Here is a 25,832-nt window from a genome sequence, read left to right on the forward strand (position 1 = left end):
AAACACCCTACCAACCCTCGTAGCCTTTAAAGGTAGACTCATCCATCTTCATATTGAACATCATGTCGGCCGAATTTCAGAGCGTCGAAAAATCGCTTGAAAAACATCTTCCAGAGAATGAACTAGCAGAAGTCAGACGGATTCTCTATGGAAAAGAGTTGAAGTAAGTGGCAGTAGAGTTGTCATGTCTTTTTAGGTTTAAGTAACCGTAGAAGCTCTATATCTCATTTACACAATCATGTATCATATTTGGTTCTGTATTTGGCACTCGTCACAGTAGTAATCAGTGAGTGTAGTGCGAGTATTTACAGTGTGATAAGACTGATGCATGTACATTATTTTAATAAGCACTTCATGTACACACATGTATATATGGAAAAGCCAAATACGAACGCATGTTTCTTAAATTTTAAACGTACCCAGTGATGCACCAGTCAATTGTGGCCACGCCCCCCCCCTCCCAAGGTCCGGGGAAATACCGGGGATAGCCAGGGAAATGGGCCGTGTTTTTACTTTAAAGGTGGCCCCGCAGTGCCGGGTGAATGCAGTGGTTTCAGTCTTCGCGCCAAAAAAAGCGGGGAATGGGCTTAACCTAGGGTCCCTGGGGTGCAGGGGCATTTGGCGGGGATTTTACCAGCAGTTTTTCCCATCCGGGCTTGGCTGAACTGAAAGTTAAAGTCCCCACTATTCCCCGGGGGGTGAGGGGGGGGGGGGGGGGCGTGGTTACAATTGACTGGTGCATAACAGTTAGCACAAATTGCTACAAGTGATGCTGAGAGCAGTTGGTGGGTATTAAATTGTGAACCAATACACAGGGCATAAACTGCATTGTCGAAAAACACTGTTGATATAAGTTCATAACATACATCTACTTGTATACATGTATGTATAATTGATATTCAACACATGCCTATTATTTAACCGTCTCCATGGCTTATTGGTTAAGGCCTCTGCCTACAGAGCGGGAGGTCATGGGTTTGATCCCTGGCTGCGTCATACCGAATGACATCAAAAGTTGGCACAAGTAAGCCCCCTTGCCTGGCGCTTGGCATTGAAAGGGTAGTGCTTGGAAAAGTGGTGAAATCAGTTCTGGTTTAGCCCAGGAAAGATGGACCCTGTGTATTTGAAAAAGACCTAGGGTATCGCACCCAGATTTCCTTTTATCCCACCACTCTTTTTTCCGCGTGCTGTCCCTTCAGCAAAAAACCAAGGGCCCAGTTGGAAATAAGTGCTTGCACTTTTATGGGTTATCCTTGATGACGATCCCGACTCGAGCTGACATGACCAGACCGGACCGTACCGTACCGTACCGTACCGTACCATACCATACCATACAATGCACAGGCATTTGTTACATTGCTTAGACACTAAAATATGGCCTTTCAGTACTTTGATATACTTTAGATAGTGATAGTAAATTCAATAAATATCCTCAAGTTTTCTTAAAAAAATACTTCTAAATATATTTTTTATATATCTACATGTATATAAAAGTATCTTTTTAATAAAACTCAAGCATATTAGTTTTACATGTGCCGTTTTTTCAATGTCTAATTGGCTGCATAGACTTGGTGTTAGTGTTTGGTCATGTTTCTGTTATATTATTTTTTTAATATATTCATCAAATTTAATTAAATTGATATCTTTGCAAGGAACACACCAGTAAAGACATTCTTGAAAGTACTGTCTGTTGATTATTTGCACTTGTTTTTTATCCCTGTAAATATTGGTCCCAGATCTCAGAACCCATCATATCTCACCCGCTGGAGGACAAACCTCCCATGTCTTTTTTGACTAGGTGGACGAAACCTCACGCATCATTTTGAAAGGGTGTACAAAACATCCAAGATCATAAAACATGGTGGACAAAATTCTTATTTGCTCAAATGTATGCAATGTTGAATGATAATTTCTGTTCACCTATTTAAGAAGAGATTTTCTTTTACTTTGAGTGATTGACCTATAAACCAACTGTTCTATTCTGTACACTTTTATCAAGAGTAAATCTTCCACAGTGTTTATTATGCTTTTAGTATTTGAAAAGCCTTACTGATAACAGAAACAGTTCAAACATGTATACATAAATCTTCCATGTATAATACTGTACATTTTTGTAAAGCAACTCATTATTCTTAAGCACACACAGCTGTATGAAGTTAAATATATTCTTGACATATTTTATCTCTAATTTACATTCAGTGTTTTTCGCCTTTTTGTGAATGGGGCCAGAGCTGTTTTGATAATAGTGATAAAATGCCTGTAATCAGTGATTTTTTTAAAATCATTTTCACCGCCTGTTCCTTTCAAATTGGGATTTTTATTGGGAAAAATACAAAATCATGCTTACATAGCAAAAATAATAGCAATTATACATGTTTTTACTTTTTTATGCATATGCTGTAAAAGAGCTATTCTTGTCAAGATTTTGTTTATTTGTTAATAAATTCATTGCTTAACTTTATTCATTCACAGGATCTGACATTATTTGGGAAAACATAATCAATATTTGGGAAAAATGAACACTTTTATGCTAGGGGAAACAGCCTTTAGAAGGCAGTAAATTGCACAAAAAAAAATCACTGATAATTTACCATAGTATATTTTAAACAAAAAAAAGGTCATGGACTTGAAGAATTTTCAGAGAATAGGACTGCATTTATATGATTATTTCTACTTTTTTGAAATGTTTTATTTGTTTAGGAGATGGAATTTTGGCCCAAATTTGTTTAAAAATTTTTGATACTGCTAATGCTCCCAGTTCTGAGTTGAACATGTAATTATGAATCTGAAATAAAAAGGAAATTTATTACATTTCTTTTTACAAGATTTTGTTCAAGACTAGATTTAACCCCCATACTTTCAGGCAGCTGGATTTAGCAGGGGATGCCCTAGCTGAAGCTGACTCTGGCGACTTTGAGCTTGTGGGCTATCAGTTTGATGCCCTGGAAGAGGAGACAAGGCCCCCGAGGGTGGTTCGTGTTGGCCTCATCCAGAACAAAATAGTTCTGCCGACGGACGCCCCCATAGCGCAGCAGGTACACCCATACTTTACCTGTGCACAAAGTGCTAAGGGTGAGCTATTGTTGATGGTAGGTTGCCGGGCAGCATCCATCGTCAAAAATAAGTTTATTTACGGTACACTGTAGACCTTTTTCACAGTAAAATGAGGCTGTTTTTTTCATCTGTAACATCAAATTCTGGTCAGAATTATTGTGTTGATAAACTATTGTGTAATTTTGAATGTGGGTCATCCGATAAAAACTTTTAAACAGTACAGGTAGGTCACAAGGACAAATGTTAAAAAAAACTTTTTATGCAATAGAGGATCCTGGTGAAACTTGGTAAGAATGTTTGTCAAAGGTTTTGAAGAATCTTTACAACAATTTATTGGCACATACTAGTATGTCTGATTCAGCAAAAATGGCAGTGTACTCCGGTGAGTGATGTAGGGCTGTCATTGTGCTTCTGTTTTTGTTCTATTATTTTATAAACATGACCAATATCTGTCAAATTGGGATTTTTTGAGTGTAGATATTATCCTTTGGGGTAATAGACTCAAATTGTACAATAATCTTTAAGTTGCAAAAACAATTAATATGTTGTATTATCATCTTGTTTTGACAAATTTTATCAATTATTTTTGAAAGGTTTTATTGGGAATATTTGCATTCAATATAACTTTTCAGCATTTGGATAATAGCAAAATAACTGTTATATAACAGACAAAAAAGCCCTGGAAAATGTGATCATTGTAAGCTAAACATGAAGGCAATCATCGATTTGTAATCCCATGCACGTATCTGTTATATTAACCGCTGTGTTAATGTACTAAGAAACTGTGAACATTAAAACTTGCATGTAATGATACTGATTTAGTGTTGTCGCATATATATTCCTTTGCAGATTGAATCTCTCCACAAAAGAATCTCAGATATCATTTCTACTGGAGCAAAATGTGGAGTAAATGTCATGTGTATGCAGGAGGCCTGGAGTAAGTTGGCCATAATATGAAAAAAAGTCTTTGGTACCTTCTTTTTTTGATAAACGTCAAAATTTGTAAATATGGTACACAATTCTGTTCAGCTCTGTGTAAAAATGTTCTTGATAATAATTTCAATATTGCATATGATACCATATTAACTGGGTGGTTGATGTTTAGCAATGCCATTTGCCTTCTGTACACGGGAGAAGCACCCTTGGTGTCAGTTTGCGGAGTCTGCAGAGGACGGCCCGACCACCAGACTGCTGCAGGAGGTGAGCAAGAATCATAGAATGTAATTATCCCGCTTAGGGTTGGAAATGAGATTGTACTCTGCTTTAGGCAATCTATGTGTACAATAGTTTTGAATTTGATATGTTTGTGTATCCTTGCACTATCTGTTTAGTGAAATTTAAGTAATGTCACTTGAATAGTTACTGTTTGAAGTATTAAGATTGTTCAATAATTGTAAAATAAGAGCCATTCTGACAAAAACACCTGTAGGACATGAAGAATAATTAGTTAGTATCTTGGTTAAAGTTTGATATTTCTGACCAACAGCTTGCCAAAAAGTATAACATGGTGATCATATCTCCGATCCTGGAACGTGATGAGAACCATGGTGATGTCTTGGCCAACACAGCAGGTAGATGCTCTGTCTAGCTGAGTGAATGGAGACTTAATCATCAAGACATTTTGTAGAATGTATTTGTGTTTCTGGATATTTCATCATTTACCTTTATGAAAGACTTATTGAGTTGAAATGAAGTATTTCATTCTGAATTGTTTATATAAAAATTATGTTGTTCTGTTGAAGATCAACTTGATGGTTCACTGTTTCAGTGGTGATATCAAACACGGGAGCATATCTCGGGAAGTCCAGGAAGAATCACATTCCTAGAGTCGGTGACTTTAACGAGGTATACCTCTTGTTAATACATGACTACAACACTTCAAGATACAGCAATAGCTGGCATCATCTCACTTAGTAATCTTATCATGATTTTATGAAGAGAATTTTGACTAAGAAAATGATTGCATTAGATTCTATTGAGCTTCATCAATTGACTATAGTAATAAGTATGAATATGTACCTATCTGCCTGTCCTAGAATGCACAGTGTAGAGGTCAGGAAGTTTTCTTTTGCGCGCTACATTGCTCAAAGGTCAAGGTCACTCTTGGCAGTTTTACTGGTCAATGCAGCCTAATATAGACTTCAAAGTAACACTTAATGCATCAGTGCTAACATTGTTACTGCCTGTATTTCCAGTCGACATACTATATGGAGGGTGACACGGGCCACAGAGTCTTCCAGACACAGTTTGGTAAGATTGCCCTTCTTGTTCTCTAGGTCAACATCTGGTTCTGTATTTTTTTGTTCATAAAAGAATATGTTAAATAGTGTAATTAGTGTATCAAAAATTTACTTTATTTTTCTTTTGATAAAGCTAATTGTTGCCTTAGAGCTCTATTCTCACTCCTTTTTTGCATTTTTCAGAAATCTACTTTGAAAATATTGGTTCTTCAAAAAGTGTTTTTGTAGTAATCAAAGCCTACAGAACTTGAAAGATACAGAAACAGATTAAATCTAGGACATTCTTAAAGCCCTATTGACTGAATATCATTACTAGAAGATATTTGAATTTTGGTATTTGTCATCTCCAAATGAAAAAGAAATCGGGTATCTTCAAAAACTTTAGAGAACAATGTTATCTTTGTTTTATATTGAATTATTAACACTTCATTTTTATCAACAGTAAAAGTCAGTTCTTTGATTTTTTTAGGTGGAGAATTTTTTTTGTATGATATACTTTTATTATATGCTTTTCGGTGGTTTATAGAGATTTATCAGTGAAATGAAATTGATACTTGACTGTTTTTAAGTGTGAAAATATTAATTTGATATTTTTCATAATTTTGATTTTTTTGCCCATTCTCAAGTTCATATCAAACTTCAACTCGCACAGGGCTGGGACACAATTTCATTGATGTAATTTCAGAAATGATGTTTCATGGGCAAACAATTAGATATAATTTTTATATCTTTCAGGATTTGGCATATTATTTAAAGAAAAAAGGTTGGTTTTAGTGTAAAAATGCAATTTATTTCACCTTGTGAATATCAATAGTAAATATTTCACATGTGGCTATCCTACTCGTGCAATGAAGCTTTTTTTGCTCACTCGATGGAATAAATTGCAATCTTACGCTGAAACAAACAATTATCCTCTATTTATTCTCTTTCTATTAAATAATGTAAATGGTTTTTTTGCTTTATTTAAACTGTAAAAAAGGAAAAAAAGAAATTAAATACGTGTCTTTTTTCAGAAATAATTGCTTTTTATGTCACTGGATTGCACTTTAAAATGTTAATACATCATTGGTTAAATTGCACGAAAGAAAAGAAGCACTTAATAAAATTGACATTTTGGAGACAGAAGAAAATGCACTGCATATTACTCAAAATTTAAGCACTATACACGATTGCGAACAACCCAGATATAAAGAGCTCAAAAAGAGCTATTTAATGGTATGCATACCTCATACTTCACAAAAATGTAGATAAAACTCCAAAGCACTCAGCTCACGTAATGAAGTTTGTTTGTTAAAGGCATTATTGAAAGTTTTTTTGCTAGTCTTCAGGATTCGCATTTCAAGATTTGGTGCCATTTTACATCCTGGGTTAAAGAGTTTCTGTTTTTAGGAATGTTTATTATGTTGTGATAGTGAATACAGTATTACAATTATCATCACCAGTTGTAGCGCAGTTTTCTCCATATTAAGCTTCTTGACTGTGATATTTCAGGAAGGATAGGGATTAACATCTGCTATGGTCGCCACCATCCTCCCAACTGGATGATGTATGGTGTTAATGGGGCTGAAATTGTCTTCAACCCATCCGCAACTGTGGGAGCACTAAGGTACTCACTGCACAATACATGGTCTTGAAATTGCATGTTCCAAGAATTACTCACTTTCTTTCATGCAGTCTCCCTTTTGAATATTTTTGATTGCACAATTTTGTATCAATATAAAATGGTTTTATTTAAGGACTGATTTTGAATAGACTTTGTATTTTTTACCCCACAATATCTGATTTGTGCTTTGTGCTTGGTTAGAAATGAGAAATGATACACTCTAATTCCTGTTGTATAGTGAACCCATGTGGCCAATCGAGGCAAGAAATGCGGCCATAGCCAACAGCTACTACACATGTGCTATTAACAGAGTTGGAACGGTATGTCATAAGAGATGGTTTACTAGGTATTTAAGGGATTCATGTATTGGCTTTCTTTGGACAATAAATAAAAACAAATATCACTGTGTTTAAATTTTTCAAACCAGGAAAACCTGCTTTACCAACTGAGCTCAGAGTATTTGAAACAAGCATTGTAACTCTCAGACATGTACAAGATAATAAATTTCAGTTAAGACACAATTTGTATATTTAATGAATTATATTTCACATTATAGTCATGCATGTGTATGTTATAACTTCAGGAGGTGTTTAAAAATGAGTTCACATCTGCTGATGGCAAACCAGGTAGGATACAATACATTTGTACATGTTGTTGGTATTTACATCATGTTTAGCTGTGATCTACACATGAACCAACTACCTATTGTTGTTGAGTTGTTATTCACACTTAGACTGGCTATGTCTTGTCATTTAGCTGTGATCCACACATGAACCAGCTACGTATTGTCATTGAGTTATTATTCACACATAGAGTGGCTATGTCTTGTCATTTAGCTGTGATCCACACATGAACCAGCTACGTATTGTCATTGAGTTATTATTCACACATAGAGTGGCTATGTCTTGTCATCTAGCTGTGATCCACACATGAACCAACTACATATTGTTGTTGAGTTGTTATTTACACTTAGACTAGCTATGTCTTGTCATTTAGCTGTGATCCACACATGAACCAGCTACGTATTGTCATTGAGTTGTTATTTACATATTGACCATCTACATCGAATCATTTAGCTGTGATCCACACATGATCCAGCTACGTATTGTCATTGAGTTGTTATTTACACTTAGACTAGCTATGTCTTGTCATTTAGCTGTGATCCACACATGAACCAGCTACGTATTGTCATTGAGTTATTACTCACACATAGAGTGGCTATGTCTTGTCATTTAGCTGTGATCCACACATAGACCGTATATGTCTTGTCATTTAACTGTGATTCACACATAGGCTGGATATGTCTTGTCATTTAGCTGTGATCCACACATAGACCATATATGTCTTGTCATTTAGCTGTGGTCCACACATACACCGGCTATGTCTTGTCATTTAGCTGTGATCCACACATAGGCCGTGTATGTCTTGTCATTAAGCTGTGATCCACACATAGACCATATATGTCTTGTCATTTAGCTGTGATCAACGCATAGGCTGGATATATCTTGTCATTTAGCTGTGATCCACACATAGGCCGTGTATGTCTTGTCATTTAGCTGTGATCCACACATAGACCATATATGTCTTGTCATTTAGCTGTGATCAACACATTGGCTGGATATGTCTTGTCATTTAGCTGTGGTCCACACATAGGCTGGATATGTCTTGTCATTTACCTGTGGTCCACACATAGACCGTATATGTCTTGTCATTTAACTGTGATTCACACATAGGCTGGATATGTCTTGTCATTTAGCTGTGATCCACACATAGACCATATATGTCTTGTCATTTAGCTGTGGTCCACACATACACCGGCTATGTCTTGTCATTTAGCTGTGATCCACACATAGGCCGTGTATGTCTTGTCATTAAGCTGTGATCCACACATAGACCATATATGTCTTGTCATTTAGCTGTGATCAACGCATAGGCTGGATATATCTTGTCATTTAGCTGTGATCCACACATAGGCCGTGTATGTCTTGTCATTTAGCTGTGATCCACACATAGACCATATATGTCTTGTCATTTAGCTGTGATCAACACATTGGCTGGATATGTCTTGTCATTTAGCTATGATCAACACATAGGCTGGATATGTCTTGTCATTTAGCTGTGATCAACACATAGAACGGACATGTCTTGTCATTTAGATGTGATCCACACATTGGCCAGCTATATCTTGTCATAAGGCTGTGATTCACACATCGGCCAGCTGCTTCTTGTCATCATATTGGTATCTATCCTGTTTCATCTTTAACGGTAATGTTTGGACAATTAAACTGATATAAAGTTTGGAGAGGATTCAAATAGTGAACATGAGCTGCACCTCACCTCACAATTCCAGTGAAGTTATCAATAAAGAATGATACATGTATTTCCTTCAGTCCAAGACAGTCTTGTTGCCATACATGTTATGTCTTTCATTTTCTCGTATTTCTTGATGCATTGATCATTTCTTAAATTGATTTCTACATTATTACCGTAGTTATTAATCGCCACCTTTCTAACAATTAATCGCCACCTTTCTAACAATTGCTCTGAGCCCTTGAAACAGGTTTCTAGTAAAGACTTATTTTAGCATGACTTTATTTTGTAGAATTGTTCTTAATATTGTAGTAACATTATTTTGGAGCATTTCATCTTAATTCTCTTTATTTTCAGCCCATAAAGACTTCGGACACTTCTATGGTGAGTAAAAAATAAGATTACGATTAAAATGATGAACTAGCAACATTAGATGAAAATGTTCAGAGTAAGTTAGTATACTGTTTGAGAATATTGTTTTGTTATACATGTACATAGTTTCACATGTAAGGTTGTACAATGAATCAAACTAAAATAAAATCTTATGTTTCTAGGTTCTAGCTATGTGGCAGCGCCGGATGGAAGCAGAACGCCGGTATGGTAAATGCTATCAGTTGTGTCTGCCCAACCCTGGTTAACCAAGTTCCCCTGGCAGTCTGTCTGTCTTACTTAATGTGTGCCCATCATCTCTTGTTCCGTTCAGATTGGTCCAAGGTCAGTCAGAGTCTTGTTCTAACTCTGCTCTTGATCTCTGCGACCATATTAGGAGTTCATTCTCTTGTTCATTGTCAAGAGGCAAGGCCTTTACTATCGTTTCGAACAAATGTTCAGCACTGTAAATATTCCAGAGTTGTAACATAGGCACACATGCAAACTTGTCCTGCTCAGTGTCAAGGTTAAAAGGTCATATTTGCGGAAATAATTAGTGATTACTTTTAACATTTATATTAAAATATGATATATCAAATTTAGTAATCTGTTAAATTCTGTTTACTCCTCAGTGTATACGTTTTCACCATCTCCTTCTTTAATGTTTGAAACAAATATTTTTAGGAATGTCTACATTACATGCATGTATGCAGACATATTGTTATAACTGTATGTTGAGGGGTTTAAAACACTTCTTTCATTTCCATATTGGGGTATATTTTGTAGTGACCTATCATTTTTAAGACTCTTTTTAAGCCTTTATTGTTGAGATGTTTCGTTGATTATGTTAAGTTATCATAAACACAGTACACTCAGATTTAAAAAAAATGACAACAGTTCACTTAATTTCTGACAATGAAATAGTTTTTAATACAAACATGATGATTTGTGTTTTCTAGTCTCCGTCACAGAATGCTATCTTAGAAAATTAAGATGTAGAGACTAAGATCATACTTAAGTTTACTTGTTATAAAAAAAATAAAAATATGACCATAAGTGAAATAATGTTGCGCTAATATCAACATTTGCTATGAAAGCAAAGTAGTGCTGCTCTTCATAACCATTACTTGGCTGTTCTTTATTCAATTTATTCTATGAAACCTCACAAAATTGTTCAGCAAAATTTAAGCCTCATAAAGGTAAAGGTCTTTGAAATTCATGCATTTCTCAAGGTTCTTTAATCACTGTTAGCCAGCACGCTTCATCATCAAAACCCCTGGCTGGATCTGGATGAAACTTCAAATGAGTGATTTATATTGAGCTCTTACATGCCATCGACAAGCTTTGCTCAGACACAGTTATGGTCCTTTGTTGTTGTTATTACAATGAAGTGAACATAGAGATAGCCTAGTGGAACATGTCGTCAGCAGGGTTCATTTTGCTTGTTCAGTTTTTTGCACAGTTAACGGCATTCTTTTAAGTATGTTTTGAACATAAGTGATCCATGCGCACTTGGTCCCCAAAATCCCTGTCCACGTAGAGACAGGGTTGACTAATATATCAAGCCAAGTGGTGGGTGGCAAACATTAATGCCAAGTTATAATAAAAACTCTATATGCATGGCCAAGTTAAAGCCCGGACAAGCCAGAATCAGATGGATGGACTAACTAACACTAAAACTAATCCAGGGATGAATGCACACACAACGAATCACCATTGTGGCAAGTATTTTGAGCTCACCTCAAGCGGGCTTGGCAAATATCATCTTGTGTCAAGTTTGAGTGTAGGGTGTAGTCTCATTACTCCTGTGATAGACAAGTTGGTTCAAGGTCAATGTTAGTGGTCAATTCACTGTTGAATGAAATTTTAAAATGGTTTAATTTTACAAAAATGCTCACCATATTAACACAATAAATTGTTTTCCCTACTGGATCCATTTTTTACTGTATGTAAAAAAATGATAAAAAAAAAACATTCACTATACTTGAAAAATATTGTCGACCCAGCTTAATAAGCTTTAATTCGATCCGACAGAGGTATTCTTCATTCACTAATCAGCAGGGTTCTAAACTATTAAACTATCAAATGTGGGATGTTTTACCAGTTTTTACTAAATTAAAAAAAATCCTAGAAGTCCTTCTTTAAATATGTTTTAAGTGGCTCCATGTCTGTCTCCGAACAAATTTAAATAGTTTCAATATTCAATATTTTCAGGCAGACAAATTTGTTAGCTTTCAAATTTATACTGCTGTGGAAGTTTAATGGATACACTTGTGATTCTAGTATTTCCAACAAGATTTGAGACAACTGTTGTTTATATTTAAATTTGTGAGTTCATTATCGTATATTTCATGTTCAAAAGTTAACAATAATGTTGTTATCACCTTGTTTACCTTTACAAGTTGAGAACAATCTCCACATTGTCTTACAACATTTACAGCATGTTTGTTATACGATGAGGTTCTACCTAGCTCACCATAAACAAATTAAGTCCGAATTTGAGTTCTTACCCCTTGTTATTTTTTACAAAAAATGAACATATATATGTCTGACATATTTCTCACTGTAATTAAAACATTCCCTTTAAAATGTCAAATTTATAAATGCGCACGGATTATTTGACACACCTAACCACCAAGTGTATATGATATTTGCAAGCATAGCTACCATATACATTTAATTTCAAATTAACATAAGGCCGCACAAATTTCATTTTTTGTTCATAGGATTTTGGACTGACAAAATTGGAGAGAGCAGACAAAATAATTCAGTTCAAAAACAGAAGCAGTATGAAGTGAAACTGTTGTTTTTCTGTTGTACAGATGTATTGAATGAAGATGTGAAACAATGCTGACATTATTATCCCTGCTTTGTATATTATAATGGTAAGACCCTCATCAAAGTACTCAATTATAGTCAGAGACATATTGTTACTTTATGCAATATAGCTTGTATAAGTAGGAGTTTGGGATATTTAAGAGTGAACAGATATGCAGATATATTAATATTTTGGTAAAAAAAATAGAGTGGTTGCTTATAAAAAATAAAAATAGGTGTAGTAAATACGACAAACGGTTTCCTTAGGTGTGGTCTAATATGCAATATTTTTTAAGTATTGTTATTTTTTTATACATGTTTTTTTCTATGCACATTCAACGCTCAATGGATTATCCATCTTCTTTAAATGTATCTGTTAAAATCAAATATTTTCCCTGTGAACCCAAGCCAATAATTATGTTGTTGCTCTCAGCCAGTCAACTGTACCATGACTAACACCATCACTCCAATGTGCCTGTTTAGAGACAGGGGGAGCAGCTGGTCCTATTTCCACTCCAGCCTATCCCCAATATTGGACATTCCCTCCCCAGCCTTACCCACTTTCAGGACAAGTCCAATGTGATTCTGCAGCCAGTTATATAATACTGGTAAACTCTTTGGTTTGGTCAAAGTTAGCCAAAAACTTTATGGATTGGTCAATGCTTACTCAATAATTGCCATTAATCAATGTTGTTATTTAAAGATAACCTGCCAACAAGAATCCAAGTTTTATACAATTACTGCAGTCAACTAGCATTTGTTTCATTTAACAGTATACAGATACTAGTAGCAATATAATCACGAAGCATGTTATCACACAAATACTTCTATAATAACATGAAATAAATAAAATAAATACATGATTTCAAGGAAAAACAAGTCTTTTAAGACATATTTCAGTTTAAGAACAAATTTAATTCATATGTGAAAACCTGTTGTGTCCAATTATGATATGTGCTGATACAGAAACATTAACATATGTGAAAATTAGGGATGGTGCAATGATCGAATAATATTCTAATCACGTAATTGTTGATGGGTGACCAACGGTGGTGACAATCAGTTATGGTCATCAAACAGAATTTTTTATTTTTTTAAAAACCCATAAACTTCAACCACTTGAAACTATTAATTTTTATTTAGGCATAACAACAAAATTAAACACAAAATCAATTGATTTTTTAATTTATTCCTGGAAATTCTCAAACTGTCACTACTGTACCGTGTATTCAAAATTAAGAATGAAAAAAAACTTCAATTGTACTATGGTTTTATCTGGATCTGTCCATCATTACCATGCATTCTGAACAAACTGAAACACAGATGACAATATGTTAAACAAGAAGAGAAGATATTAGTGGATCTACCCACATTGAGTTGCAAATGTAACAAATTGCTATGTTGAGGATTGAACCCATACCCCTGGCTCTGCAGGCTGACTCTACAGCGCCGCTATAAAAGCTAGCTCCAGAGTGAGACAGTGCTGCTTTATACATTTCAAATACGCTCAGGACAAGCTGGTTCAGAATAAATGTATTTTGGTATGACTGCAAGTCAGTATATATGATTATAGGTAAATAAGTGTGGCTTTCCTTCCTAGCAAGGCTAGAAACTGTGCTCTCCACATTCAACAACTAGGTTTATAGCTTACTCAGGGGGGAAGTCTGGTTCAAGTTGTTGATCAATAAACATGACTGTGCAGTGCAGGATTGCATTTATAATCTGATTACATTTAGCAACTAAAGAGGGAAACTAAGGAAGGTTATAACCTTCAATATATTTCTGCATTTCAAATCATCTTGGGTGCGTAGTGCCGTTAGTGCACAACTGAATATAAAACATTTAATAGTACATGTATGCTCAGGTTCAGTTACACTTAGCAGTGGTAATTAAAATGAAATACTTCATACATTGACTTGCAATGATTTACAAAGAATTAACAGTTTGATAGACACATTTACATAATTAATGTACTATTTTAAATGGGTACTGTAACTTGTTTATTTACATTATTTTTATGAATGATTCAGTATACTTTTTAAGTGTGATAAATTGAGAGTATTAAATGGCCACTTCAATGTTTAACTTTGTTTGGCTTTGTGTAACATATGTCCTCTAGGAGGGCAAATAAACTTGTGAAGTGCATCTGTCCCAACACAAGTACAGCCATACAGAACTGATAGAAACCAACATCCAGGCCAGACTAGGAGCTACCATTATCAGAGGGAGGGAAGTATAGGATAGTCCATTGCTATATTGTGGTTGTCCTCTATCTGGTTCAGCATAGGGGAAATCAGTGTTATAATTGTAAAGGCAAACAAAAATCATTTGATGTTTAACTTTATTATTGATCAATGTTTTACTGACCGCTCTTAAAGGTTGAATGACCAACATATTGGTCATTTATAATGAAGGTGTAACTGTATAGATTGTCTCATTATCATCAAGTTAACTGGTGTATATAGGATAGCTTGCTGGTTGATTTGTTTGTCATAAAAGTGTCAAATGCACAAAATGACAAGAACTTTAAACATAAATTCAGGAATAAATATCAATCGCTAAGTGGGTGTACACTGCATTTACTTTTCACTGCTTATTTTTTCTTAATTTGACTAAATTGCTCTTGTGGTCATTTTCAATCCAGAGCATGTATGTATGGGTAATAGGTAACAAACATATAGTTCATGTTTTGTGTTTGGGTTAGCTGAAAATGTTGCACGTTCAACATCTGAGGACAGAAAGTGTAAGCAGATTAGTTGCATGAACTATTTTAATATGTGCCAAGTAAAGGTCATCTGACGAAAAAAATATTTGCTTTCAAACTGTACTCGTGGTCAAAATTTCAATTCTGTAGCTTTAAAAATAAAAAAGTTGGATCAAAAGGTCAAAGTCAAGGTCATCCGAGGACAACATTGATGCTTGTTTGCATAACTGTACTCATGTCAAAATTTCATTGCTGTAGCTTTAAAAATAAAAAAGTAGATTAAAAGGGGTTGGGCCAGCTTTGGCCGTGGGGCATAATTTCAACTGTTTTGTTAGACGGTCATCATATGATGCTCCACAACAAATATCAAAGGTATGAGCCTTGTGGCTTGAAACAAGAAGATTTTGATAATATTTCTTTAAAATTAAGTCTCTAGGAAACTTGTGACCCCTGGGGCAGTGCCAGTTTTGACCCCAGGGGCATAATTTGAACAACTATGGTAGCAGACCACTAAATTATGCCTTATTTAAAATAGCAAGGGTCTGCATAGCTGGTTCAGACAAAAATATCTTTAAACATTCCCAATTTTAGTATACCAAACCTGTGGGATGGCCAGTCATGACCCCAGGGGCATAATTTGAACAAACATTCACAAGCAGTTGTGTTTAGATGGATGCGCGAACACACAAAAAGATTTTCAAACATTTCCCAATTTAAGTATACCAAACCTGTGAACCCTGGGGCATGGCCATTAATGACCCCAGGTGCATAATTTGAGCAAACATTCACAACCAATTGTGTTAAGATGGATGCGCAAAGACAGACACTTTGGCCAATAGAGCTAATCAAAGCGCGAAGCGCTGAAAGACTATCTGCGGGCAAATATGTGAGAGTTGCAAATTTTATTTGAACTATGGGAATGGGTGAAGGGCACATAGATAAAAGTGAAAATGTGCCGAGGGTCAAGAGCACTTGTGACCACACTGGGCGAGGAAACAAACATATCTGTATCTATTATATGGCATCTTGTGTCATTTTGTTTATGTAAATGTCACTTCAATCGTCGTAATAACCCTTCCGCATGTATTTAATGTTACAATGCACACCCCTTTCAATCGTTTCTAAAGTTTTTTAGTTGCTTTGATTAAATATCATACGATTGAAAAATATCATTTCCTTTTATGAACATACATGTTTTGTTTAAGGAAAATCATTTTTTTACATACAACTTCAGCAATAATTCCATTCAAAATGCACAGCGTATCACTTCGGTCGACGTATCCCCATGTATTTAAAGTTACAATGCATGCCCCTTTCAATCGCTTTTAAAGGGTTTTCGGTGCTTTGATTAGATATCATATGTAAGGCAAGTTTTATGAACATACACGTTTTAATTGTTTAAGGAAAATGATTTTATTTTTACGAGCAACTTTAAAAATAATTCCTATCAAAATGCAGAGCTTATCAGATGGGTCGTTTTCCTGCGGTGAGGACAAACATGTGGTCAGTTAATGTATGTAGAAAATATTTTTAGAAAATCTGTCAGTTTATGATGTTGAAACTATTTTTAGATTATCGGAAATTGTCTGTTTAAAGAATGGGAATATGATTGTGCTTTTTCAAGTTTTATTGATAAATATATGTTATTTATGTGTTACGTAAATATCTGTGTAGAAATAATACTAGTGCTGTTATGAAGGCTTTCGCATACTTCAGATGTTTTACAGGTTAAATCCGAACTACTTTGCTTCATCAAACGTATGAATGACTCACTGTCGTATCAGGGCATGTGTGTTAGAATAAATTGAAAGCCTTATGTACAAAACAATGGCAAGAATACACCGGAACGAAGCTACTACGCAAAAAAAATGAAAACATCTTAATAGAAAAGTATACGCCTAAAAATCATAGAATGAATAGTATTTTGTAATTGTATAGCAGGCAAATCATAGTATTTGAAGCATTAGCAACGCGAAACTTGAGATACAACTATTTTGACTTTCAGACAATGATTTTTGATTCTTATCTCATAAAACGGTAATATAAAAAATTCACCATTACAAATAAGCGTACTTTAGGGTCACACCAGGTTATAACAACAAACCATGCAGACGATGGGACACTTGCGGTCGGTAATACATCTTGGGCTAAACTCAGAGTGGATATCAGTATGTTAACTGCCTACCAGCGCCTCCATTATTTTGACCCATTAATCTTGTTAATATAACAATCTAAAAATAGTTATGTCCTGCTAAAAATAAAACGCCGGGATACAGAAATACAGCGCAGAAATAGCCGAACAAGCAAGAACTCATACTCGGAACGCAATACAACTTATCTATTTTTATGATTTTGTCGTCATTCTGCTAAACATAGAGCACATGGAGACAAAAAATGGGTTAAAACGACATGAATAGAAGTAGTTCTTCGGAATTCGTGGTCTTAAGGCTACCTGCACGCATGCGCAGATTGTCTAAAAATGGCCTTTGGCCTTTCAACAAGAACAAGGGAGAGTAATTCATAAAAAACAACTGCAGAACCAAAAAGCTAGTTGTCTCCCTTTAATCCTAGACTTGACTTTACATGTAAACTTGGCTAAAAATAGACTTCGCTCATGTACATGTAAACTTGGCTAAAAATAGACTTCACTCATGTAGACTTGGCTAAAAATAGACTTAGCTAAAAATAGCATTTTTTTAAACTTTCAAGGCCCATAATCTAGGCATGCATGGGCGGATCTGGCTGGTTTTCGAAAGGAACCAAGCTCTAATTTGATATCTAAATACTGTTCAAGTTTCATCAAGATACAATCAAAACTGAAGACTGTATCGTGTTCACAAGCAATTGTTTACAGATGCACGCACGGACGTACATATGACATACACATTACCATCACATAAGATCTTCTGGCCTTTGGTAGAGCTAAAAATTGACTAAAAGATAGATCTTCTAAATAATTTTGATTACACAGGTTTAACAACATAAAATACAGGTAAAGTTCGACTTAGATAACAAACAACTTTTTTTATGGAGTTAAGGCCCCTTTTCTATTTCAGTATTTGGAATTTGCCATAATAAGGTGTCCAGCCAATTACTTGTGAAAGATTTGGACAGATTTAAATAAATTTTAATACACATGTTCTCCATTTCACACTCCATTTCATTGCAAAACGAAGGTGACAGTGATGGTAGTGTATCACTTCATGTGTATATGTTTCAGGGTTTGTCTAGAACCCGGGATGGCCTGATTGTGGCAGAGATGGACCTCAACCTTTGTCGCCAAGTAAAGGATCGCTGGGGCTTCCGGGTAAGTACAGTAAGCACTTAATTAAGAAAACAATTTGTGAAGGAAAGCCATTCAGTACATGTTTTGTTTAAGTGTGCGCTTTGGTACAAGTTCTTCAGGTGGTGAGTACCTAGATACTTTACTTCTGTTGGGCTGTCAGCAAATCATTACTAAAAGAACAGGCAGTGTGCAGGTAAAAACAGGTGATGTGCAGGTAAGAACAGGTGTTGTGCAGATAAGGACAGTTGGTGTGCAGATAAGGACAGGTGGTGTGCAGGTAAGGACAGGTGGTGTGCAGGTAAGGACAGTTAGTGTGCAGATAATGACAGGTGGTGTGCAGGTAAGTACAGGTTGTGTGCAGATAATGACAGGTGGTGTGCAGGTAAGGACAGGTGGTTTGCAGATAAGGACAGGTGGTGTGCAGGTAAAGACAGGTGGTGTGCAGATAAGGACAGTTGGTGTGCAGGTAAGAACAGGTGGTGTGAAGGAAAGGACAGGTTGTGTGCAGATAAGGACAGTTGGTGTGCAGATAAGGACAGTTGGTGTGGAGGTAAGAACAGGTGGGGTGAAGGAAAGGACAGGTTGTGTGCAGATAAGGACAGTTGGTGTGCAGATAAGGACAGTTGGTGTGCAGGTAAGAACAGGTGGTGTGCAGATAAGGACAGTTGGTTTGCAGATAAGGACAGGTGGTGTGCAGGTAAGGACAGGTTGTGTGCAGGTAAGGACAGGTGGTGTGCAGGTAATGACAGGTGGTGTGCAGGTAAGGACAGGTGGTGTGCAGGTAAGGACAGGTGGTTTGCAGGTAAGGACAGGTGGTGTGCAGGTAAGGACAGGTGGTTTGCAGATAAGGACAGGTGGTGTGCAGATAAGAACAGTTGGTGTGCAGGTAAGGACAGGTGGTTTGCAGATAAGGACAGGTTGTGTGCAGATAAGGACAGTTGGTGTGCAGGTAAGGACAGTTGGTGTGCAGGTAAGGACAGGTGGTTTGCAGATAAGGACAGGTTGTGTGCAGATAAGGACAGTTGGTTTGCAGATAAGGACAGGTGGTGTGCAGGTAAGGACAGGTGGTGTGCAGATAAGGACAGGTGGTGTGCAGATAAGGACAGTTGGTGTGCAGATAAGGACAGGTGGTGTGCAGGTAAGGACAGTTGGTGTGCAGATAAGGACAGGTGGTGTGCAGGTAAGGACAGGTGGTGTGCAGGTAAGGACAGGTGGTTTGCAGATAAGGACAGTTAGTGTGCAGATAAGAACAGTTGGTGTGCAGGTAAGGACAGTTGGTGTGCAGATAAGGACAGGTGGTGTGCAGGTAAGGACAGGTGGTGTGCAGGTAAGAACAGGTGGTGTGCAGATAAGAACAGTTGGTGTGCAGGTAAGGACAGGTGGTGTGCAGATAAGGACAGGTGGTGTGCAGGTAAGAACAGGTGGTGTGCAGGTAAGGACAGGTGGTGTGCAGATAAGGACAGGTGGTGTGCAGATAAGAACAGTTGGTGTGCAGGTAAGGACAGGTGGTGTGCAGATAAGGACAGGTGGTGTGCAGGTAAGAACAGGTGGTGTGCAGGTAAGGACAGGTGGTGTGCAGTTAAGGACAGGTGGTGTGCAGATAAGGACAGGTGGTGTGCAGGTAAGAACAGGTGGTGTGCAGGTAAGTACAGGTTGTGTGCAGATAAGGACAGGTGGTGTGCAGTTAAGGACAGGTGGTGTGCAGATAAGGACAGGTGGTGTGCAGGTAAGAACATGACTGTGGTGTACATATAAGGACAGAATAAGGTGGTGTGCAGGTAAAAACTTCAGTACAGGCTGCGAACAGGTAAAAACTTCAGTACAGGTGGTGAACAGGTAAACAAGTCATACAGTTAGATAGCTGGTTGGTACTACAGTACTGGTGGTGGTCAACAGGTAAGCAATTCATACAGTTGGTGAGCTTATTAGGAATACAGTACTGGTGGTGGTCAACAGGTAGGCAAACCATACAGTTGGTGAGCTTGTTAGAACTACGGTTCAGGTGGTCAATAGTTATGCAATTTATACAGTTGGTGAGCTGTCTAGGACTACAGTACTGGTGGGGTCAACAGGTAAGTAATTCATACAGTTGTTGAGCTGTCTAGAACTACAGTACTGGTGTTGAGCAGGTCAAGACTTCAGTTCATATAGCGTTAAGATATATCAATTTTGATCCTATTATTATCAATACTCAATCATCATTTTTATGCCGTCGGAAGTGGGCATATTAAAATCGCACTCTCCGTCCGTCAGTCCGTCCGTCCATGTGTCTGGTTCAAAAACTCATGTCCAGGCTGTAACTTTCTCTTGTATGGACAGATTTTAAATTAACTTGCCACATGTGTTTGACATACCAAGATGACGTGTCGCGTGCAAGACCCATGTCCCTACCTCTAAGGTGAAAGATACACTTAGTGTTTATTCACAATGGAATGCTGAATATAAGGACATAAGAGTGTAGGTTGTCAAGTATGGGTGGTATTTTTTTAAGGCTCAGTGGCAATTTAAAATAACTTGCCATATTTATTTGACAATAAAGGCAAGATCAACTTTTCATGTACTGACCTTGTTCATAGGTCAATGTCACATTCGGGGGCATTCATCACATACTGTGACAGCTCTTGTTTCCATTGTCATAAGTTAAGGTTATGAGAAGTTAATCACAAATGGAACAGTCATATATTCGTTCTTTAGTTTCTGCCTATTACAACTTCTTAATTAAATCTGTTGCTTTACAATTATATGTACTGGCACTGAATTGTGATGAAAAAGTGTATATCTGTGTTTTTCAGATGACTCAGCGGCTTGACATGTATGCAAGAGAGCTGACTGAAGCTGTGAAACCAGACTATGTTCCAGACATTGTCAAGGAAAATTGGTAATATTCACAATGGCACTTTTAGTATGAAGTTTGCGCCTGGAGTGTATGATACTCAAATGAATTACACTTTGGAGCACATTGGTTCACTAGTCTAATGCAATAACCCCTCATACTTATTTGGACTTTTCTAAACCAGACATAAGATTTATGGCTTTAGTTCATGGTTGTTATTTAAATTTAATTTTATGTCATATATTTGGATACATTTAATTGAATTGAAGTTTCATATAAGAGCGAAACTCTCGCTGTCCACTAAGATTTGTACATCCCTTCCATTTAATCTTGAATTATTCTGTATAGATTCAGCATTTTTAGCTCACCTGTCACTTTGTGACAAGGTGAGCTTTTGTGATCGCCTTTTGTCCGGCGTCCGTCGTGCGTCGTCCGTCAACAATTTACTTAAAAGACATCTCCTCCTTAACCGCTGTGCCAATATTAATAAAACTTCATAGGAATGTTCCTTGGGTGGTCTTCTATCAAAGTTGTTCAAAGAATTCAATTCCATGCAGAACTCTGGTTGCCATGGCAACCAAAAGGAAAAACTTCTTCTCCCAAACCACAAGGCTTAGGCCGTTGATATATGGTAGGTAGGATCACCAAATGGTCCTCTACCAAGATTGTTCAAATTATGGCCCTTGGGTCAAAATTGGCCCCGCCCCGGGGGGGTCATGGGTTTTCTCTATATGTTTATAGTGAAAACTTAAAAAATCTTCTCCTCTGAACTTACTTGGCCTAGAGCTAAGATATTTGGCATGATTCATCGTCTAGTGGACCTTTACAAAGTTTGTTCAAATTATGGCCCTGGGGTCAAAATTGGCCCCGCCCCGGGGGGTCATGGGTATTCTCTATATGTTTATAGTTAAAACTTCAAAAATCTTCTCCTCTGAACTTACTTGGACTAGAGCTTAGATATTTGGCATGATTCATCGTCTAGTGGACCTCTACAAAGATTGTTCAAATTATGGCCTTGGGGTCAAAATTGGCCCCGCCCTGGGGGGTCATGGGTTTTCTCTATATGTTTATAGTAAAAAAAATAAAAAATCTCCTCTGAGCTTACGTTGCTTAGAGCTTAGATATTTGGCATGATTCATCGTCTAGTGGACCTCTACAAAGATTGTTCAAATTATGGCCTTGGGGTCAAAATTGGCCCCGCCCCCTTGGGGGTCAGGGTATTCTCTATATGTTTATAGTTAAAACTTCAAAAATCTTCTCCTCTGAACTTACTTGGACTAGAGCTTAGATATTTGGCATGATCATCGTCTAGTGGACCTCTACAAAGATTGTTCAAATTATGGCCTTGGGGTCAAAATTGGCCCCGCCCCCTTGGGGGTCATGGGTTTTCTCTATATGTTTATAGTGAAAACTTCAAAAATCATATCCTCTGAACTTACGTGGCTTAGAGCTTAGATATTTGGCATGATTCATCGTCTAGTGGACCTCTACAAAGTTTGTTCAAATTATGGCCCTGGGGTCAAAACTGGCCACACCCCGGGGCTGATGGGTTTTCTCTATATGTGTTATAGTGAAGAATGTGCAATATATGACAGGTGAGCGATTCAGGGCCATTTGGCCCTCTTGTTAAAACTGGGACCTGATTTTTATAACCCTACTTGACAGTGAAGTGGGCACTATATTGTTTATCATCCATAGTCCACATCATTCCTTCCCGTTTTTGTCCATCTGTCTAGTTTTTGTCCGGTCCATATCTTTCTCCTTCATGGTTGGATTTTAAAATTATTTGGCAGAAGTGATCACCATAGTATGGGGACGTGTCACGCTGAAGACCAATGTCCCTGCCTTCAAAGTCAATGTCACAGCAACCTATATGAACTTCTGAACATTTGTTTTGCTATGTAAGCCTTATTGATAATTATTTGTGTCCAGTCCAGATCTTTCTCATTGATGGTGGAATTTTCAAATAATATGGCAGAAGTGACCACCAAAGTATGAGGATGTGTTGCCCTTCAACCTGTTGTCCCTACCTTTTGAGGTGAAGGTCACACCAACCTTCTGAACTAAGTATATTTTGCTGTATAAGCCTTACTGATTATATTATGTTTCAGGTTCATATCTTTTGTCATTTAATGTTGGATTTTAATATCATTTGGCAAGAGTGACCATTAAAGTATGAGGACATGTTGCCCACAAAACCCATGTCCCTACTTTTAAGGCCAAGGTCACAGCAACCATCTGAACTTAGTATGTTTCTTGGCCGGTCCATTTCTTTCTCATTCATGGTTTGGTTTTAAAAAAAAATTCCAAGAAGCCTCCACAATAGGATGAGGTCACACACAAGACTGGTGTCCCTTCCTTTTAAGATCAAGGTTCAAGCAACCTTACCCTAAACCACTGAGTAAATTGAGTTTTCCTGAAAAAGCCTTACTAATGATAGTTTGTGTGTGGTCAATATCTTTTTCAATCATGGTTGGATTTCAATACAATATGGCAGAAGTTGCATTCATAAGATAAGGATGAGTAAGTCTGTCTGACTAATCTGTTAGTCATGTTTCAAGATTGCATTCGGGCAGTATTTCCGACATTTTGGTGTGCTGTGGTATTTATCACATTCAAGTTTGAACCAGGTGTCGTAATTAAACTGAATATTATCTCTATTAATGCACATGATTTTGATCCTCGCTTGATTTCAATTGCATTTATTTTTATTTTTCAGAAACAGTTCTGTGGAGGTGTCTGCATGAAGATAAGGAAAAAAAGACTTCAAAAACACATTCCTTTGCTTCACAAATTTGTTAAAATATATATTTGTTAATGCTGAGTGTAGAGGGTTGTATAGTTTCTGAGTGTTAGCTGTACTGCATTATGTCCATACATTTTACAATCTGTTTTTAATATGTAAAACTTATTTAAGACTTTTGCAGTATTTTTACAGCCAAATTTAGTGCCTATGAAAAGAATCTCCTTTCCACCTTCTGCAATGTACCAATTTCCTTTATGAAAAATTATTCACCCTGACACCTTTAGTTAGTAACAATCGGCAAAGTGGTTTTAAATCATCAACTGAAACCTCTTAGCATATGAGAACATATTTAGATGTTTATATTGTTCATGTTTATAGCAATCTTTATACAATGATTTCGTTAGTATAAGCTCTTTACAAACATCAAGATTGTACTCACATGGGATTGTCTTCTTTGTTTGTACATAGGTACATGTATTACACATTTTTCCACAAGGTGCGCTCTATAAATAATCATCTTGAATTTGGATTGGTAAATGCACGTAATTGATTCTGGTCCATGTTGGTTTTTGTGTAATAAGATAACTTGCTTTTGTAGTGAAGTTTTCTGAAGTCAACCCATTCAAATTTTAACAGTCAATTCCTAAAACATATTAAAATATACTTTTAATAGCATTGACAATTGTACCTCATATACTCAGACTGATCTGGTTTGGTTTTAGATCTATAATTTGCTAGTCACAGGAATATTTGTATTTATGTTTATATATACATGGTGCTTGATGTAATAAAGCTAAACATTTTTTCAGTGCTGTATCAAAGTTTTTGAGGCATGAAACGGAAAATAATTTTGACAAATCTTTCAAACAATTTGACAGCAATAATTATGAAGCCATAGTTTCTCAAATATAACAAAGATGCACAAGGCCACATGTGAAACAATATACTGACAAAGTTTAAATAGCCTAGGACAGATACTCTTGGTGATCTACTAGTTCTTGATTTGAGATGCTAAGGACCATCTTTTACTAAGTCGACATCTATAACTATCGTCTAACTTTTGGTACAAGAAATTTAACAAATCCCCAGTGGCACGAGTTCCCATCTTCAACAATATTCTGTCAAAGAATGAATAGTCTGGAACAAATACTGTTGGTGATCTGACCTTGAACAAAGGGAAATGGGGGATGTGCCTGACACATTATCATGCTATGTTGGTCACTTCTGCCAAATTAATCTAAAATCCATCGATGAATGAGAAAGATGTGGATGGTACAAGAACTATTATCAGTTAGGCTTATATAGCAAAACCAACAAGGTTTGGAAGGTTGCTGTGATCTTGACCTTGAAGGAAGTGACACGGGTCTTGTGCCCGATGCATCCTGATGCTATGGTGGTCACTTCTGCCAAATATTTTCAAACCATGAATGAGAAAGATATGAACCAGCCAAAAACAGGACGGCCACAACAAAAAGATTGATTCCTATATACCCACTTCACTAGGGGGAGTTTAATAAATTCCAAGGTGCACAATTTCTTGTATTGAAAATTGTCATAGATCTGGGGGGGTTCCATGAGGCTAGGTCAAAATATGTTGCGAAATACAGGCTATTTTTGGAAGTGGGGGCTTAGAAATCAAAGGTTATAAACCAGGTTTTCACAATGTGAACCTGGTTTTTAGAATGAGGAACATCAATATTCATCAAACTCATGGTACGAAATAAATTAAGTGAGAGATTATGGAGAACTTACATGGGCTAACGTTTGGTGCCTTCGGGTCAAGGTCACTGCTACTAAAAATAGAATTTAGGATTGATATATTGTGACCAAACTTGGTATATACGAAGAGTTTATGGAGATCTTTTAGGGA

The 25,832-nt window shown here is 36.7% G+C and overlaps 1 protein-coding gene across 1 annotated transcript; it reads left to right on the top strand.

Moving 5' to 3' along the window:
- The first annotated feature begins 53 nt into the window (after positions 1 to 53).
- Positions 54 to 24,765, top strand: LOC128233050 (beta-ureidopropionase-like). Its single transcript, XM_052946921.1, has 15 exons — positions 54 to 163; positions 2,864 to 3,035; positions 3,904 to 3,991; positions 4,160 to 4,254; positions 4,541 to 4,625; positions 4,823 to 4,899; positions 5,250 to 5,304; positions 6,786 to 6,900; positions 7,136 to 7,217; positions 7,481 to 7,523; positions 9,565 to 9,591; positions 9,762 to 9,802; positions 18,318 to 18,404; positions 21,176 to 21,261; positions 23,936 to 24,765. Coding segments are annotated over exons 1-15 (1,155 nt in total). The 5' UTR covers positions 54 to 62; the 3' UTR covers positions 23,937 to 24,765.
- The last annotated feature ends 1,067 nt before the right edge of the window (positions 24,766 to 25,832 follow it).

The sequence above is a fragment of the Mya arenaria genome, chromosome 4 (assembly GCF_026914265.1).
Source record: "Mya arenaria isolate MELC-2E11 chromosome 4, ASM2691426v1".
NCBI lineage: Eukaryota > Metazoa > Mollusca > Bivalvia > Myida > Myidae > Mya > Mya arenaria.